The sequence below is a fragment of the Hyperolius riggenbachi genome, chromosome 10, assembly GCF_040937935.1.
Source record: "Hyperolius riggenbachi isolate aHypRig1 chromosome 10, aHypRig1.pri, whole genome shotgun sequence".
In the NCBI taxonomy this organism is placed as follows: Eukaryota; Metazoa; Chordata; class Amphibia; order Anura; family Hyperoliidae; genus Hyperolius; species Hyperolius riggenbachi.
The window spans coordinates 50,491,112-50,507,973 of NC_090655.1; the positions used below are offsets into that span (position 1 = coordinate 50,491,112).

General features: G+C 46.1%; 1 protein-coding gene across 1 annotated transcript in view; it reads left to right on the forward strand.

The window, feature by feature from the left end:
* Nucleotides 1-11,667: 11,667 nt before the first annotated feature.
* Nucleotides 11,668-16,862, forward strand: part of P3H3 (prolyl 3-hydroxylase 3) — a 52,463-nt gene continuing 47,268 nt past the window's right edge. Inside the window, exon 1 of the mRNA XM_068258361.1 lies at nt 11,668-12,412. Coding sequence (XP_068114462.1) covers nt 12,047-12,412 — 366 coding nt within the window. The 5' untranslated portion in view covers nt 11,668-12,046. The remainder of the gene's footprint in view (nt 12,413-16,862) is intronic.

Here is a 16,862-nt window from a genome sequence, read left to right on the forward strand (position 1 = left end):
TATGTCAATAAAAAGAAGTTAAAAAAAAAAATGTTTGGTTTGGGTCCGCTTTAAGCCTTTTTAGGCAACCAAATAATTATATCTCTGAGCACCTTAAAGGGAAGTTGCGAGCAGCTTAAAAAAAAAAAGTAATTTTCTTACCCGGGGCTTCCTCCAGCCCCTTGCAGCGGCCATGTCCCTTGCCGCAGCTCCGCACTTAACCGCTGGCTCCCGGTCCCTGGTACACTCCACACCACGTGCGAGTGATTGACAGCGGCGCTCGCGCAGGCACAGTAAAGGATGACCTCGCAAGGTCGTCCTCTGCAGCGGAGGGGACCGGGAGCCAGCAGCTGAGTGCAGAGCTGCGGCAAGGGACGTAGCCGCTGCAAGGGGCTGGAGGAAGCCCCAGGTAAGTAAATTATTTTTTTTTTTTAAAGCTGCTCAGACCTTCCCTTTAAAACCTGAACCATCACCTCTGACAACAACTGCGGGTGACAACAGCAATCGGCTAGAAAAATCCTCCTGATGTGATCATTCTCTTGAGATTGTCTGCTCCGTAGTGTCTACACAAGAGAGCAAGAGAGGGGCTAGAAACGTGATAGAATTCCATGAGGATCAGGTCAGGCACTCTATGAGAAAAGCAATGATGACTTCAAACCATTCAGTCAGTTATTATCAAATCAACTTATTTCATTGGACTTAATAGTGTTGATTTCATGGGTCAAAAAACGTTACCAGTTCACTACTCAAAACTACACATAGGATTAAAAAAATCACTATACATGGGCCGATATTGCTGATCAAAATATGGATGAGATGTGCTCCAACTATTTTTTGGGGGGATAAGGATGTGCATACTTACCAGTATGTGTTACTATGACCTAACCTCTCCCTACTCTCACACAGAACCCTCCACTGGTGGTGCCTAAACCCAGGGCCGGCCCTAGACTTTTTGCCGCCTGAGGCAAATTTTTTAAAAATTGTCACCGCCGCCCCTCCCCCCCCTCAGGGGGGGGGGCGCTCTGGGGGGCCGCCGAGCTGGAGGGGTAGCTGGCAGGACGGGGGTATTGGGCCAGCGGCGGGGAGGGGGGCGGACCCCCCCTCCCTCGCCTGGGTCCCCCGTCCTCCGCTCCCCTCCAGCCTAAATAGAAGCAGTATGTGTAAGAGGCACGGGCGGGGAGGAGGACACTCACCTCTTCCCAGCGTGCGCTCCACTGACGTCACTTCCTGCAGCGTCCTGCAGGAAGTGATGTCAGTGGAACGCACGCTGGAGCGAGGAGGAGGTGAGTGTCTCCCCGCCCGTGCCTCTTACACATACGGCTGCTTCTATTTAGGCTGGAGGGGAGCGGAGGACGGGGGACCCAGGCGAGGGAGGGGGGGGTCCGACCCCCCTCCCCGCCGCTGGCCCAATACCCCCGTCCTGCCAGCTACCCCTCCAGCTCGGCGGGCCGGCTCCCTGCACCCACGGACGGGCGGGAGCCGCCCCTGGAAATTTTCCGCCTGAGGCAAAAGTTTCACCCCGCCTCATGAGCGGGCCGGCCCTGCCTAAACCTAACATCCCCCTCCCAGTGGGTGCTTAAAAGATACCCAAAGTGACATGAGATAGATGTGTATGTACAGTGTCTAGCACACAAATAACTCAGACAGGAAGTGACTACAGTGTGACCCTCACTGCTCTCAGACGCCATTTTCTGTTAGTAAAGCATTTTATAGTTGGAATTTCTTATCAGTAAGGGTCACACTGTAGTCACTTCCTGTCTGAGTCAGGACTGAGTCACCCACTTACATACCTGATATTTAACTCTTTCAGGCAGAGAAAGAAAAAAAAGGAACACAGCATAGTTATTTGTGTGCTAGGCACTGTACATACACATGTCTATCTCATCATGTCACAAGTCACTTCGGGTATCCTTTAACCTTAAAGGACCACTCCAGCGGAAAAAAGTAAGCAGTTTAAATCTGACAGAACCGACTAGTCCATCTCCTCATGAGGGATTCTCAGGGTTTTCTTGGTTTTCAAAAGCATTTCCTGAACAACAGTTTAACTGCCAAAACGGTAAGATACCAGCCAGCCTCCCTAATCACTTGCACACTATTTTGGCAGTTAGACTTAGAAAGTGCCAGTCACGAAATGCTTCTGAAATCAAAGAAAACCCTGAGCATCCCCCATGAGGAGATGGCCTAGTCCAAAACCTGTCAGATTTTAACTGCTTACTTTTTTCGCTGGAGTGGCCCTTTAACCTCCCCGGTGGGCAGCTTAACTTAACCCTCTAACCTTATCACCTCCCCACACCTTACATTAACCCCCAACGTTCTGTTTTAAAGATGCCCACTATTTGTAGCCGCAATTCACATTGCGGGTGCCCAGCGCTCACTATTATATCGGGTGTTGTTTTAAACCGGATGCGTCTTGCGCCCTTTTTAACTGCTCCTATCAAATCCACCTTTTTTGTATGGAGCTCTTTGGGAACCTTTTATTTTCAGCAATTTTAAAAACAAAATGAATAAGATGGTTAGATGACAAGATGTCTGTGCAATCAGGATGGAATTAGACGGTGTGACTCTTCTGCAGCTTACTCAGCACTGTTGGGCAGCACTTAGGTACCTGCTGGGATATGTAGTGAACAGAAGCCCAGAGGGCTGTGAGATGAACTGACCCAGCGGCAGAGTTCATGTCTGATGGAGGAATCATAAAGGATAGAAAAGCAGCATCAGCAATCTGCAACTTCACAGCTGAGAGATGCTACAGATGACTTGTATTATTAGGGCTATTTTTAGTATTATATGGTCAGAGGACAGGAGAAGGAAGCCTGGGACACACATGTGAGGATGGGAAGACGTGCAGTGACAAGATGAGCACCTCAGGCAGAGCTAGGAACGCACGTTACAGGACAGGAGAGGAGAGGGGAGGGCCGCACTCTACACAGCTGCATTTACACATCTTCCTGTGTCAGAATTGCAGCCGCAGACTGGAGAACATAAGAAATCAGCTAATCTAGCCTGGATTTATTCATAAACTGTTATAGATGGAAAAATCTATTTAGGGCCCTGAACCACCGGAGAGCGGTTTGTGGGTCTTTTCGTGTTTTAAAAAACGCTTCCATTGCCTTACATTAAAAATCACAATTCAGTTTTTTGCTGGGACTTTACAGCAATTTTAATGTAACTCAATGGAAGCAGTTTAAAAAAAAATGAAAACAACCCGCAAAGATGCTCACTGGTATGTCAGGGCCCTGAGGCCTGGAACCCACTAGCAGCACTTTTCTAAGCGCTTGTGATTTGTAAAGCTCTTGCTAATGTAATGCTATGGGTGGGATGCCAAATGAGGGATGAGATTTTTTTTTTAAATCCCCCATAGCATTACATTAGCAAGAGCTTTACAAATCACTAGCGCTTAGAAAAGCGCTGCTAGTGGGTTCTAGGCCTAAAGGCTCATACACACATCAGACCAGAGTCTTTTGAAAATGAAAGATCACAGACCAACTTTACTCCCTTCCATGTAGTATGAGAGCCATACTCTACACAGTCTATTCTATGGAGCTGAACTCCCCATCAGAAAAAAATCTTTGCAAGATGCTGCACACATAACAGAAAATTGTTACTTACCTATCGGTAATTTTCTTTTCCCGATGCTTACATGTCATCAACACGTGGGTAGATGTCCCGCCCACTCTACCCCATAGGACCTCCTTATTATAAATTTCGAGAGCTACCGCCCCCCCTCCAGTCTATGTAAGCCTCGAGCTCACCGAAGCCCACAAGAAGGGAGGGATCGTGTGATGACATGTAAGCATCGGGAAAAGAAAATTACCGATAGGTAAGTAACAATTTTCTGTTTTCCCAATGCTTCCATGTCATCAACACGTGGGACCTAACTAGGAAAAATGAAGGGAGGGAACATGCCAGTTGCAAACACACCAAATTTATTTATACAATTAACTTCCAGTCAAAACTGTTTTACCAAACACAAGAGAGCTCTGGTTAGACAAATCAACTCTATAATGGCGCATAAAAGTATGAATATTGGACCAGTTAGCCGCTTGGCAAATCTTGTCTGCCGGCACTTTATTATACGCGGCCCACGAGGTAGCCATGCTACGAGTAGAGTGCGCCAAGATCTGTTGTGGAGGATCTTGATTAAGAGTTCTATATGCTGCCTGTATAGTCTTTACTAACCAGGAGGCTATAGTCCTAGCAGATGCAGCCTGTCCTCTCCTATAACCTGAAGGGACTACCCATAGCCTATCAGTTTGTCTGAACTCAGAAGTGATTTCCAGATAAATCTTTAACGCCTGTACCACATCCAAAGGATGCGTCTCGTTGCTGTCCTCTACTTGGAAAGAAGGTAAAGTCCAGTCCTGGTTGAGGTGAAAGGTGGAGGCCACCTTAGGTATGAACTCCTGGATTGGTCTTAATATAACCCTATCCGGGTATAGGCATAAATATGGTTCTTTTGCTCCTAATGCCTGCAATTCAGAGACTCGTCTGGCTGACGAAATAGCCACTAAGAATACAGTCTTTAGGGTAGTGTACCAAGTCGTGCTGTTTTCGGTTGGATAGAATGGTTCTTTAGCAAGGGCGTCTAGCACGAGAGGCAGATCCCATTTAGGAAATAAATTCTTTTTAGGTGGTTTAATTCTGAGAGTACCCTTAACGAACTGCTTCACCAACGGATGTGTTGCCCATGAAGTTCCTGTGACAGCCGACAATGCCGATATGTGGCTCTTAATTGTATAATATGCCAGGCCTTTCGTAAGTCCCCTCTGCAGGAAATCTAACACCTCTTTAGGTTCAGGATTTATAGGATTAAATTTTTTCTCTCTAGCAAATTGAAGAAAACTGTTCCATACTCTCTGGTAAGTTGCCCTTGTCGTAGGCTTTCTTGCGCTCAGTAATGTGCTAATTACATCATTAGAACATCCTGCCAGTTTCAACCTCTCCCCCTCAATGTCCATGCCATAAGTCTCAATCTCTGGGGATTCTGGTGTAGTATTGTTCCCTGCGATAGGAGATCTCTCCTGTGTGGGAGAGGAAGTGGAGATCGTAACTTCATCTCCCACAATAGGGGGAACCATGGTCGTCTCGGCCAATATGGAATGACAGCTATAAGTGTGGTCTTCTCCCTGAATAGCTTTTGGAGTAACGGCCTGATCATTGGGGTTGGTGGGAATACATAAGCCAGTGTAAAGTTCCATTGGATAGACAGGGCATCTGTTCCCTCCGATTGTTTGTACGGGTATCTGGAAAAAAATCTTTGGCACTTGTTGTTCGCTGGCGTTGCCATAAGATCTATCTCCGGAACTCCCAATTGACTGCAAATCCAATCGAACGTCCCCTGTGATAAACTCCACTCGTTGTTGTTGAGTGTATACCTGCTGAGATAGTCCGCAGTCAGATTCTGCTTGCCCGGAATATAGGTTGCTTTGATGTCCCATATGCTGTTCTCTGCAAAGTGAAGTATCGGAGCTGTCTCTTGCAATAAGGTCATACTCTTTGTACCCCCCTGCTTCCTTACGTAAGCTACCGCAGTCTTGTTGTCCATTTTCATTAGGACTGTCTTCCCCTGAATTAAGTGTTGAAAACTGAGTAGCCCCTGGTATGCTGCTCTCAATTCTAGTACATTCGCCGGTAGCCTGACAGTTGAGTTCTTCCACCGACCCTGAGCCATCTGATCCATGCAGTGTGCCCCCCAGCCTCTGCGACAGGCGTCTGTGGTGATCGTGATCATGGGGTTGGTCTGTATCTGATGATATTTCCTCAGATTGTCCTGTGATGTCCACCATAACAAACTGTTCTTCACTAGTGGAGTTATTTGAATTCTCTGGTTTAGGGAGTACCTGTTCCACTGCTCGAGGAAGTTCCACTGGAACAGTCTTAAGTGCCAGCGTGCCCATCTCACCATGGGTATTGTTGCTGTCATTAGACCTATGAGACTCATACACTGTCTTGCCCGCAAAGTTGACGAGGATAGTGTCAGTTGGACTCTCTGAATCAAGGTATTCATCTTGTTTTGTGGTAGGCTTATAGAGTTTTCCGCAGTCTGAAAAAGAGCTCCCAGGAATATTAATGTCTGAGTGGGCTGTAGCTGACTTTTTGCATAATTGATCTTCCAGCCGAAGAGTAGTAGTGTGTGGATTAACAGATCTCTGTGTTGTATTAGAGTGTCCCTGTTCGATGCTAATAGTAGTAGGTCGTCTAGGTAATGGAAAATACGTAGGTCCCTCTCCCTTAGGAGAGCCACTACTGCTAGAAGAGTCTTCGTGAAGGTTCTCGGTGCCGTCGATATTCCAAATGGGAGGCAAGTAAACTGGTAATGGTCTCCTGCGATAGCAAATCTGAGATACTTTTGGAAACTCGAGTGAACTGGAATGTGTAAATAGGCGTCCTCGAGATCCAAAGAAAGCATCCAATCTGACGGTCTTATTGCCTGCTTTATTGACTCCAGCGACTCCATTTTGAATTTCTTCAACTTGATTGTTTTGTTCAACCTCCTTAGGTCCAGAACCGGGCGCCAGTCCCCTGTCTTCTTTAACACGAAAAATAACGGGGAATAAACGCCGTGTCTCCTCTCCTCGGTGGGAACTGTTGTCACTGCCTGTTTCTGTTTCAGGGTTGTAATATACTGGTCCAGTATCTGTCTCTTTTCGGCTTGAACTGGAACTCTGGTTGTTTCGAAGTGATCTCTTGGACTCCTGGAAAAACTCCAGCGATGACCTGTTGAAATCGTTCTGTTTACCCAGGCGTTGTCGATATTCTCTGCCCAAACCTGCCTGAAGTTCCTTAGTCTTCCCCCTACTGGGCAAGTCTGAGCAGGTACACCGTCAAAAGGGCTTCTGTTGTGATTGTGTTGTCGGGGTTGTTTTCTGTCTGGTCATACGCTGCAAGTTAGTCTGCGAGCTCTGCCATGTTCTCTTAAATTCCTTCCCTGGCCTATAGCTTCTTGCATTCCTATATCTGGATTGCTGAAAACGACTGGGTTGCTGTTGAGTAAATCTTCTGCCTCTTCTCTCCTGAGGAATGAGGCCCGACTTTCCACCTGTTACTCTCCTTATAGCGTCGTCCATCTCCCTTCCAAAAAGGTTTGTGCCGTCATATGGTATCTTGCACCAGTCTTGCTTAGAGGATGTATCAGCTGTCCATGACTTGAGCCATAAGGCTCGTTTTGTGACTACTGAGGAAGCCATTACTCTTGATGAGCATCTTACTATGTCTACCGCAGCCTCTCCTATGAAGTCCGCCGTTATGTTGAAATCGTCTAGAGCGGTTATAATTGATTCTGCGTCCGTACCTGCTCTAATTGCCTCCTCAATATTCGTTGTCCATGTTCTTAATGCCCTTGACACTGATGTGAGTGCTATGGCTGGTTTTAATGTGTTACCGGTATTGATGTATATCTTATTTAATTCAGAATCCATCTTCTTTTCTAAGACATCTTTAAATGATGTAGCATTTTCTCTAGGTAAAGTCATTGGTTTTGCTAGACGTATTACCGAGGCATCTACCGTTGGTGGATTGTCTAAAGATTTTGTCTTTTCCGGTGTAAGAGGGTATAGCTTTGATATTCTGTTATTTAACGGTATTCTTTTGTCTATCTTCTCCCACTCCTCCTTAATTAATTCCGCGATCTCGTCCATGAATGGAAAGGTCTTTGTCTTTTTCTTTAGATGGGTGAAGTATTCCTTATGTTTTGGAGTACTGGTCGAGGGTTCCTCGGGTTCCTGTGTGTCCCATTCAATGGCCTCTCGTACCGCTTGTACGTAGGGTTGAACTAAAGCAAAGTCAAAACCACCAGCGATATCATCAGAGTCTTCAGCATCATGTGCCTGCATGTCTTCTATTGGTTCAGGTACTTGTTGTTGTACCGGATTGGTAGGTAATGAGGCAAGATATTCCTTCATCGACTCCTGTACTGCCTGTGAGATCATTTGGGATACATCAATTGGTGTTTGTTCCCCTTCATTGGCTAATTCCTTGAAACATCTCCTGCACACCGACTTGTCTGGCATAGCTTCTCTGTCGCAAGCCCAACATCTCTTTACTCTCGGCCGTGATCTAGATCTGCTTCTCATCCTATAGTGAGGTGAAGGACTTCTCCTCCTTGAGCGTGATCTTGATCGAGTGCTCTTCTTCTTTTTGTGTTTCTTTGGGCTGTGAAGAAAATGAAGGTCCCGTCAGAATTAGGACTGAAACAAAAAACTCGGGTAAGAACCTACCTTACTAGCCCATACCTTTCAACCCGACGCTGATCTCCTTGAGGTGCATTGGGAGCAATAGGGGCAGCCAAGGCAGCTGACGAATGAAAAAGAAACAAACCAGTAAGTCCCCTAGGTAACACTAAAGACAAGAAAGAAAGGTGAACAAGCTCATAATCAAATGGGAAATTTTAAATACCTGCAGCCGTAGTAGAAGGGGCCTCCCCTAGGGGTGTCACGCTAGCAGCCTGATCCATTTTCTGCAAGTGGACTACCGGTTATCCGAGCAGCCACTCTGGCTATAATGGCCGCAGGACGCCGAATACATGCGTCCTTAAAAGACGCGGCTTCCGCTCGGGCCACTCCCCCAACTACCGATCACCAATGGGAGAAGAACGCCTGAGTCGCCATAGAGACGCCAGAGCGTCTCGCCGCCCGCTGTCTCAGAACGTAATAGACGGGGCGACGGCGGAAGTACGTCACTGACAGTGCCTGAGCCCGGAAGAGAGAGCTCTGAGAGAGCGCGCGGCAGTAGGAAGGAAAAGGAAAAAGTAAAAGTAAGGAAAAACTCCCAAGCACCTAAAACAATATAGTATATTTAATACTACCTGTGTTACATGACTCCTCCGGCCAACCCAATTTATAGGCTCTAGGCATATAGGAGCGAGTCTTCCCTCCGAGACCAGCAGACACGAGGGGCCCTTACTAATTTATAGTCTATAGGGCATAAGGCAAGAAAAACAGTCACTCTTTAAGTGACCAGGTAGGGCAAAAAAATAAATAAAAAGTTGATAGGCAAATCTTGCCCCAGTGCGGAGGTACCTGTGAGGTGAGCTGAGGACAAAAAGACTGGAGGGGGGGCGGTAGCTCTCGAAATTTATAATAAGGAGGTCCTATGGGGTAGAGTGGGCGGGACATCTACCCACGTGTTGATGACATGGAAGCATTGGGAAAGATGCTGTACACATTCAAAAGATCAGTATCTGCAAAAGATCTGTTCCTGCCAAAGATCCGTTCCTGCAAATTGCATTCATAGTCTATGAGATCTGCAGATCCTCATACACACCTTGTTTAACAGACATTCATCTGCAGATCAGACAATCATCTGCAGATCTGAAAATCCATCCTGGTGGATCTGATCTGCAGATGAATGTCTGTTAAACAAGGTGTGTATGAGTATCTGCAGATATCATAGACTATGAATGCAATTTGCAGGAACGGATCTTTTGCAGATACTGATCTTTTGAATGTCTACAGCACCTTTGTGTGCAGCATCTTGCAAAGATTTCTGTCTGATGGGGAGTTCAGCTCCATAGAATAGACTGTGTAGGTATGGCTCTCATACTACATGGAAGGGGGTAAAATTGGTCTGTGATCTTTCATTTTCAAAAGACTATGGTCTGATGTGTGTATGAGCCTTTAGACTGTGCTTAGTTCCCAACTTTGCATTTTAGTCAAATGATGTGATCATCACTAATAAATCACTCAGGTCTCGTTCACAACACGTTCCGATCGCGTTAGCGTTCATGTTAGACGTTTTCTGAAGCAATTTATTTTTCCCTTCCTGGCGATTTCTGTTCGTTGGACGTTTTTGGTAAGCGTTTTTGTAGGCATTTTGCAGAGCGATTCCGTTTTTTCACTTCGTGACGGCAGCCAGGAAGTGAACTCTTTGATCCGGAAAAGAATAAATACAATGTATCTATTCTTAAAAACGTGAACGCAAATCGCTGCACAAAGCGATTTTGTGAGCGTTTTGCATTTTTCCTATACCTTCCATTGTAGCAAAATCGCCCCGAAAATGGTCCATGCACCGCTAAAAGCAGTTGGCTGATGGTGTAATGGTTAAGGGCTCTGCCTCTGACACAGGAGACCAGGGTTCGAATCTCGGCTCTGCCTGTTCAGTAAGCCAGCACCTATTCAGTAGGAGACCTTTGGCAAGTCTCCCTAACACTGCTACTGCCAATAGAGCGCGCCCTAGTGGCTGCTGCTCTGCTCTGGCGCTTTGAGTACGCAAGGAGAAAAGCGCAATATAAATGTTATTTGTCTTGTCTTGTCTAATCTGAACAGAAAGTGGACGGATCGCCTAATCAGGCACTTAAAACAATCCAAAAACTCCTCCAGTGTGAACGAGTCCTTAGGGAGGAATCACAGTTGTTGAGTTCAGCAGCTTTTTGCCACAATGTGAAAAACGATGTAAGCCCTAGCAGCCTTTTCTAAGCGCTAGTGATTTGAAACGCTATTTTGCAACTCCATCCTATGGGGGATTTTTATAAAATCACATCCCTCTACTGGGATGACATCCATACCATTAATTTGCAAGAGCTTTTCAAATCATAAGTGCTTAGAAAAGGCTCAGTAAAGTGCTTTTAGTGGGTTCCAGGCCTAATGCTTTTCTATGAGGCCGCTGCGTTTTCAGGAGGCATCTGAAAATCTGCAACAAAATACTCTTGAATAATTTTGGCAATACTTTTTTCACCTCCTCTTTGGGCTCGTTCATACTAACAGTTTTTCTAAGCACTTTGAGATTTTAAAAGCTCTTGTTAATGTTATCCTATGTGTGTGTTCAAACAGGAGCGATGGGGTTTTGTAAAAATCTCTCATAGTATTGCATTAGCAAGAGCTTTCAAAATCTCTAGCGCTTAAAAAGCTCATTTCAAAAGAGTTCTGAGGTGAGTGAAGCATATGCTTCGGAGCAGTGCTTTTCAGCGCTGCTAGATTTGGGCGCAGCCGGCGCCTCCATAGACTTCAATAGGAATCACTCCTATTGAAGCGCTCAGTGAGTAACGTCGGCTCCTTCAGAAGACGGAGCCGAGGTTGCTTAAAAACATAATAATTCGGCCTCCAGCAATCGCTGGAAGCCGAATTATTTCATTCCCCCACTATCCATGGCGGCCTGGAGGGGGAATGGTAATTAAATCGGCCCGAACTTGTGCAGAAGCAGGATCAGCCATATACAGGCTGTATCCTGCGCCCAAGTCTACCGGCGCCGATTTCAAATGTACTCCCTATGCTTTGTTACTGACCTGGAGCTTCTTCCAGGCCTCAGAAGTGTCTGTCCCTCGCTGTAGCTGCGTTCTCCAGCATCTGCAGGGGTGCGTGCGCACTGCCTGTGATCGTTCTCACGTCGCCGGGAGTGTTGTACTCTGTACAGCACTATGGAAGATGATGGTGCTATATATAAAAAAGAAATAATGATGTTAGCATTTTGTCTAACTCAACAGATTAAAAACAAGTTTGCCTTCTTTAAACAGAAGGTATTTGCGATTATTCCGATTATTAAAAAAGCAAAATCTCAATGTAATATAAATTACTCAGCAGACTTTGATTCTGTGTACCAAAGTTAGTCAATTAACTTTATAGTGAATACTCTGCTGAGTTTTGAGAAGTTTGTGCCCCCTTCTCAATGAGAGTCTCACACCAATGCAGAGGCCTCCCCCTCTCCTCCCCTTAGCTGATCCAGGCTCTCCTCCCTCCAGCAGAGTCCAGGCTGACTTACATCCAGGCTCTCCCGCCTCCTGTTTTCCCTTATCCAAGCTGTGCTCTTTCTAGCTTCTGCTTCCCCCAGCACAATCCAGCTATTTTCTCCTTCCCTACAGCAGATCCAGGACCTCTGCTTTCCTCTATCCAACCTCTCCTCTATCCAGTCTCTGCTTCTAACAGTAGAGTTCATCTATCCTCTGTCCAACCTTTCTTTTCTTTCTCCTGGTTGTCCTGCTCTTCTCTATCTAGACTCCCTTCTCTCCAGCAGAGTCCAGAAGGCTCTAATAAGGTTCTCTGTTTCTCCAGTTGGGAATGCAGTACAGATCCACAGCTCCAGTTCAGAGGTCCACAGAATAAGGATCCCTCTGCTCCTGCTGTCTATACATTTCTCCAGGATGGTGGTCCCTCTGTTACTCCTGCCCATCATGCTGGCCCAGTGTATCTCTCTGTCACCACCTGATGAGCTGCTCATGGAAGGGGTGTCCCTCTTCTTGCGGGGTGACTGGACCAGTGCCCGGGAACGGCTCTGGGGGTCCCTGCGGAGTCTACGTGAGGTGCGGGAAGCCCAACTGCGCTGTGGGGAGCAGTGTAGCCCCCGGGGGTCCCGTCTGGAGGAACTGGTACTGCAGAGGGCAGACTGTCTCCTGAGCTGTGAGACGCTGCAGCTGGGCCAACCGTCCCGATACAGATTGACCCAGGAAATGGAGAAGACTTTCCATAGGGGAGCTCCATACAACTACCTGCAGCTGGTGCACTACAAGGTGAGGAGAGCTTTTTTTCTGCAGCCTTCCTATAAGAGGTACATTCTGCAACTGTGTGCGATGTTCTGCAGAGGATGGGACATGGGGAGATACCAGGGCCGGGCCGAGGCATAGGCTGGAGAGGCTCCAGCCTCAGGGCGCAGTGTAGGAGGGGGCGCAAAATTCATTCAGCTGTCATTCCTAATTGTGTTTGAAGCAGAAAGAAATAAGAAAAGGGGATACATGGCAGTGACTGCAAGCCAGATAACTAGATATTAAGGTGTTGGGGAGGTTGTGGGCCCTGTGGCGCCTCTTAGTCTAATAGCAATCAGTGTGTGATGGCTGGGGTGGCAGGGATGGAGGGGCGCACTTTGGTGTCTCAGCCTTGGGTGCTGGAGGACCTTGTCCCGGCTCTGGGAGATACTCTCTACATGTTGCAGTAGTTTGCAGGACTTGGGTGCCATACCTTACCACTGGGTAAAGTTCTCTCTATGGGCTGGTTCATGCTTTTTCTAAGTGCTTGTGATTTTAAAAGTTCAGTGCTGGTCTAGTTTAGGGGACCCAGCAGGGGATTTCATATTGAACAGTTCTCAAATCACAGCACCCTCTACAGTACAAAGCATTGTGATTGGTCGAAAAAAGTTTGGGCATAGTTTACTACAACCTATCTGAAACCTGAAAGTTTGAGAGGGTTCTATCCACCTCATCTGAATGATGTGACTTTAAAAAAATCACCCATGGCATTGAGCAAGAGTTTTTCAAATCACTAGCGCTCAAAAAAGCTCTTGCAGTGCGAACTGGCCTTAGGTGAGGTTCTGCTGGGGTAGGATTGGTGCAATGCTAAGCAAAGGATGAAGTAATGCTATGTAAAGTGTGCATTGCTTTAGGGGTACTCTGCAGAGTGTGGGTGCCATTCTCTACACAAGCGCTCTGTGATGTGTCGCTCTGCTGGGACATGATCTGTGTACTGTGTAGTGCTCTGCAGGAGATGGGGTAATGTTCTGCTACTGGGTGCAGTGAATGGGGACAGTGTTCTACAAGTAAGTGCATATTAATTTACCTATAAAGGTGGCCACACACCATACAATAAAATGATCTGATTTAACAGACATTCGATAAAAGTGATAGTTTCTACAGAAAAATCAAAAGCTTTTTATTATATTCGAGTGACAATTCCAAAGGATTTCCCATTTTCTTTTTCAATTTTCCTTGATTAGGAGTGGCAGAAATTTCTGATTCATTTTTTTGCAAGATTGTACGGTGTGTGGTAGATTCGCAATTTCGTAATGTAGAGAGGCAATTTTTGCAATCCATTTTTTTTTCATTATTGCGGAAAAATGGAACATTGGTCAGGTTTTTCAAATGTTACAATCAATCAGAAAAATGTAATTGAAAAGAAATGTAAAAAATTGTATGTGTGTCCCTCTTAAGGGCCCATTCACACTGTGGATTGCAAAATGCTAACGATTAGCACTAGCGGTTTGTGGCGGGGATTTTTCGTGGTAAACGTGTATTTATTTTGTTGTACATTGTCGCAGTTTTTGAGCGATCGCAATTAGTGCTTTTGTTACATTGCAATTGCTGAATAATCACAAATAAGCACTGCCTGCACCGCGTTTACCGCAAATCGCCGGTGATCGCGGCTGTGAGATCACTGCCATATACTTTACATGACACTCGCCAGCAATTGCTCAGAGTGAATGGGCCCCAAGGCTGTGCAGGAAAGTAGGTGCAATGCTCTGCAGTAGCATGAGTACAGGGATTTCTGCAATGCTCTGCAAGCACTGGTGCAGGATACAGCAGCACTGTCAGCAGGGAGCTGTTGTAATTCTCTGCAGAAGACCATAGAGCTGCTTTGGAAGGGAAGGATGCTGGAGCTCTATAGGCTCTGTACATACACAATTAGTGTGATGGGATATGCAGCAGAGGTGTAATGGTCTGCAGGAGATACAGCCATGGAGTCAGATAGTACGTGCAATATGTGCGGTCACAGCAGGGGGTATATGCAGGTAACGGGGCTGTGGGGTGGCGGCAGGCCAACATCTGGAGGAAAGGGGTGTGAACAACCCAGCATGCATTGCGCTGAAGTCAGAGTTGCACACGTGGATGTGTATGTATACCGTAGGAGGGGGATGGGATGGATGCGTAATGTACAATGCATGGAAGAGAGAGGGGATGGGTCATAACATGAGATTTATAGCTGGGTTGGAATCAATAAACTGACATGAAAGCCGAAAAAAATTCCAGCAGGACAAGTGGCAGCACTGAGGCTCCTCCTCCCCCTCCTCTGTTTAGCTGCTGATGACGTCATCACCCCTACATCTAGTGCCTATAATGCAGAGCTATTTGCAGGAATGCAGTGAAGGGCTGTTACTGCTATGAGTTGTCTGTATGTAGTTACATATCACAGCACACTTAGGAAGCAACTTCTCTGATGTTCCCATTACTGTGGAGGAGGGTGTGAAAATAAATACAACTTTGTCAGAATGTGCAACCTCTGCCATTCTTCTCCTATGGGGTGCAAACTGCAAAGTTGCATAAAATCATACCTGTAGTGAAAATATTTGCAACTTCATGAGAATTTGCAACCTCTACCACTCACTCCACTGCCTCATATGAACCCTCCAACCTTTCTGCCCAAATAACCTGCCCTATCCTGTGCCTAAAGGTGCGTACACACATGCGACTATAGTCTTTTGAAGAGATCTTTCCCCGATCATTTCAAACGACGATCGTTTTAAAAAACGATCGATCGATTTTGAACCATTCGTTACGTGTGGGCGGAACTTATGATGTCACTTCCAGGAACAGTATGTGACATCTTCACTGTACAGAAGATATAATAATAGCTAGACGTGAGCCAAACGTTCGTTGGCATCACATCCATCGCAGAAACACATTTTCCTGTATTCTACTGTGATGTTGTTCCGGATCATTCGTTAACAAACCATCAGATCGTTACACACTTTTAAAAGCTACTTTTGCTTAAAGGACTTACGAGGCCAACGGAGCAAAAAAGTTAATTACCTGCATCGTCATTTAAGGCACGGAGGACGCCGTCCGCGCCCTCCGTGCCGATCCGCCGGGTCCCCCCGCTCATTAGCCCCCCGGGCCGGCTCCCGACCCCACCAAAATCGCAAACGCAGGATATGCAGCATTTTTAGCATTTAGCGTTTTTGCAATGTAAAGTATATAAACGCTGGCATAATTGCTCGTCAAAGCCTTCACAGAGCGATTTTGCTAGCGTTTTTACATTACTGCACACTGTGAAAAATTTAAAATTAATTGAAAGGACCAATCAGAATTAAAACCGCTAATCGTTACACAACTGCTGGGAAATTGATTACACTTTGTAAAATCGCTACTGAAAACGCTCATGAAATCACTTACAAACCGCTCATACAGAACGCTAGCGATTGCGATTAGCAATAGCAATTTGTAGTGGGTTCCAGGCTGAAATGTCTGTGTTTGATTGACGATGTCCTGCATAAGGGCCGGTCCCCAATCTTCTGATGTGGCTTGAAGTGCCTGGTGTTCTTGATCGAAGAGTTCTTCTGGCTACAACAGTCCTCAAACATTCAGGGATAAAAACATAGTGCCAAACTGTCAGGAATTGCGGCAACCACATGTATTTATATATGTACTGGAGCACCCTCGGTGGCCCCCTTTACCTTTGGGGTTATGCCTGGTCAGTCTGTATTGCCACCACTATGTCATGTGTAGTAGGCTTGGAACTGAAGTCAAAATAACAATAAAATTGCTTATTTTTTCAGTATTCATTTATAGATTATTTAGTTAGTGTTTACCCATTGTAGAATTGATTTATATGTTGAAATTTATCACTGGTGGTGACATCTTTAGTTCTGCCAAGTGATCTGTATAGACGGTTCGTTTACTGAGAGTTCTATGCACAGTGGGGAATATTAGCTTGGCAGCTGCTAAAAGCGGTTATTTCCCAGAGTGCAATGAGGTCCATAGACGGCAAACTGTCACGACCATGGTAATGACATCACACTGTGGGAGGGGTTTCACCAAAATATCAGCCACACAGACTCTCCCTGATGATCTATTTGAGAAAAGGTAAAGATTTCCCATGGGAAAGGAGGTAGCAGCTACTGATGGGATGAGGGTATAGTCTGGGGTTAAAGTTTCTCTTTAATAATCAGGTCTCTTGTGACATTTTGTGCCACACAGGCCCGGATTTACCTCAGAGGGGCCTATAGGCACAGATGTCCTGGCACCCTAGACTTTACCCTCTAGGAATCTACAAACCCTGCTGAACCTCAGCGCAAGTTTGCTGGCTGTCCCAGCTGTCACTTCTCCCTTACTTCCCTTGCCCATCATAGGTAGCTGCAGGTGCTCCTTAGTATTAGGTAGCCAGACTTACCCACAACATTATGGCTATCATTCATGAACAGGCTGTCGGTAAAGAGAATCAGTGCGGGAAAACACTGCTGGCGGATTTTTAGAC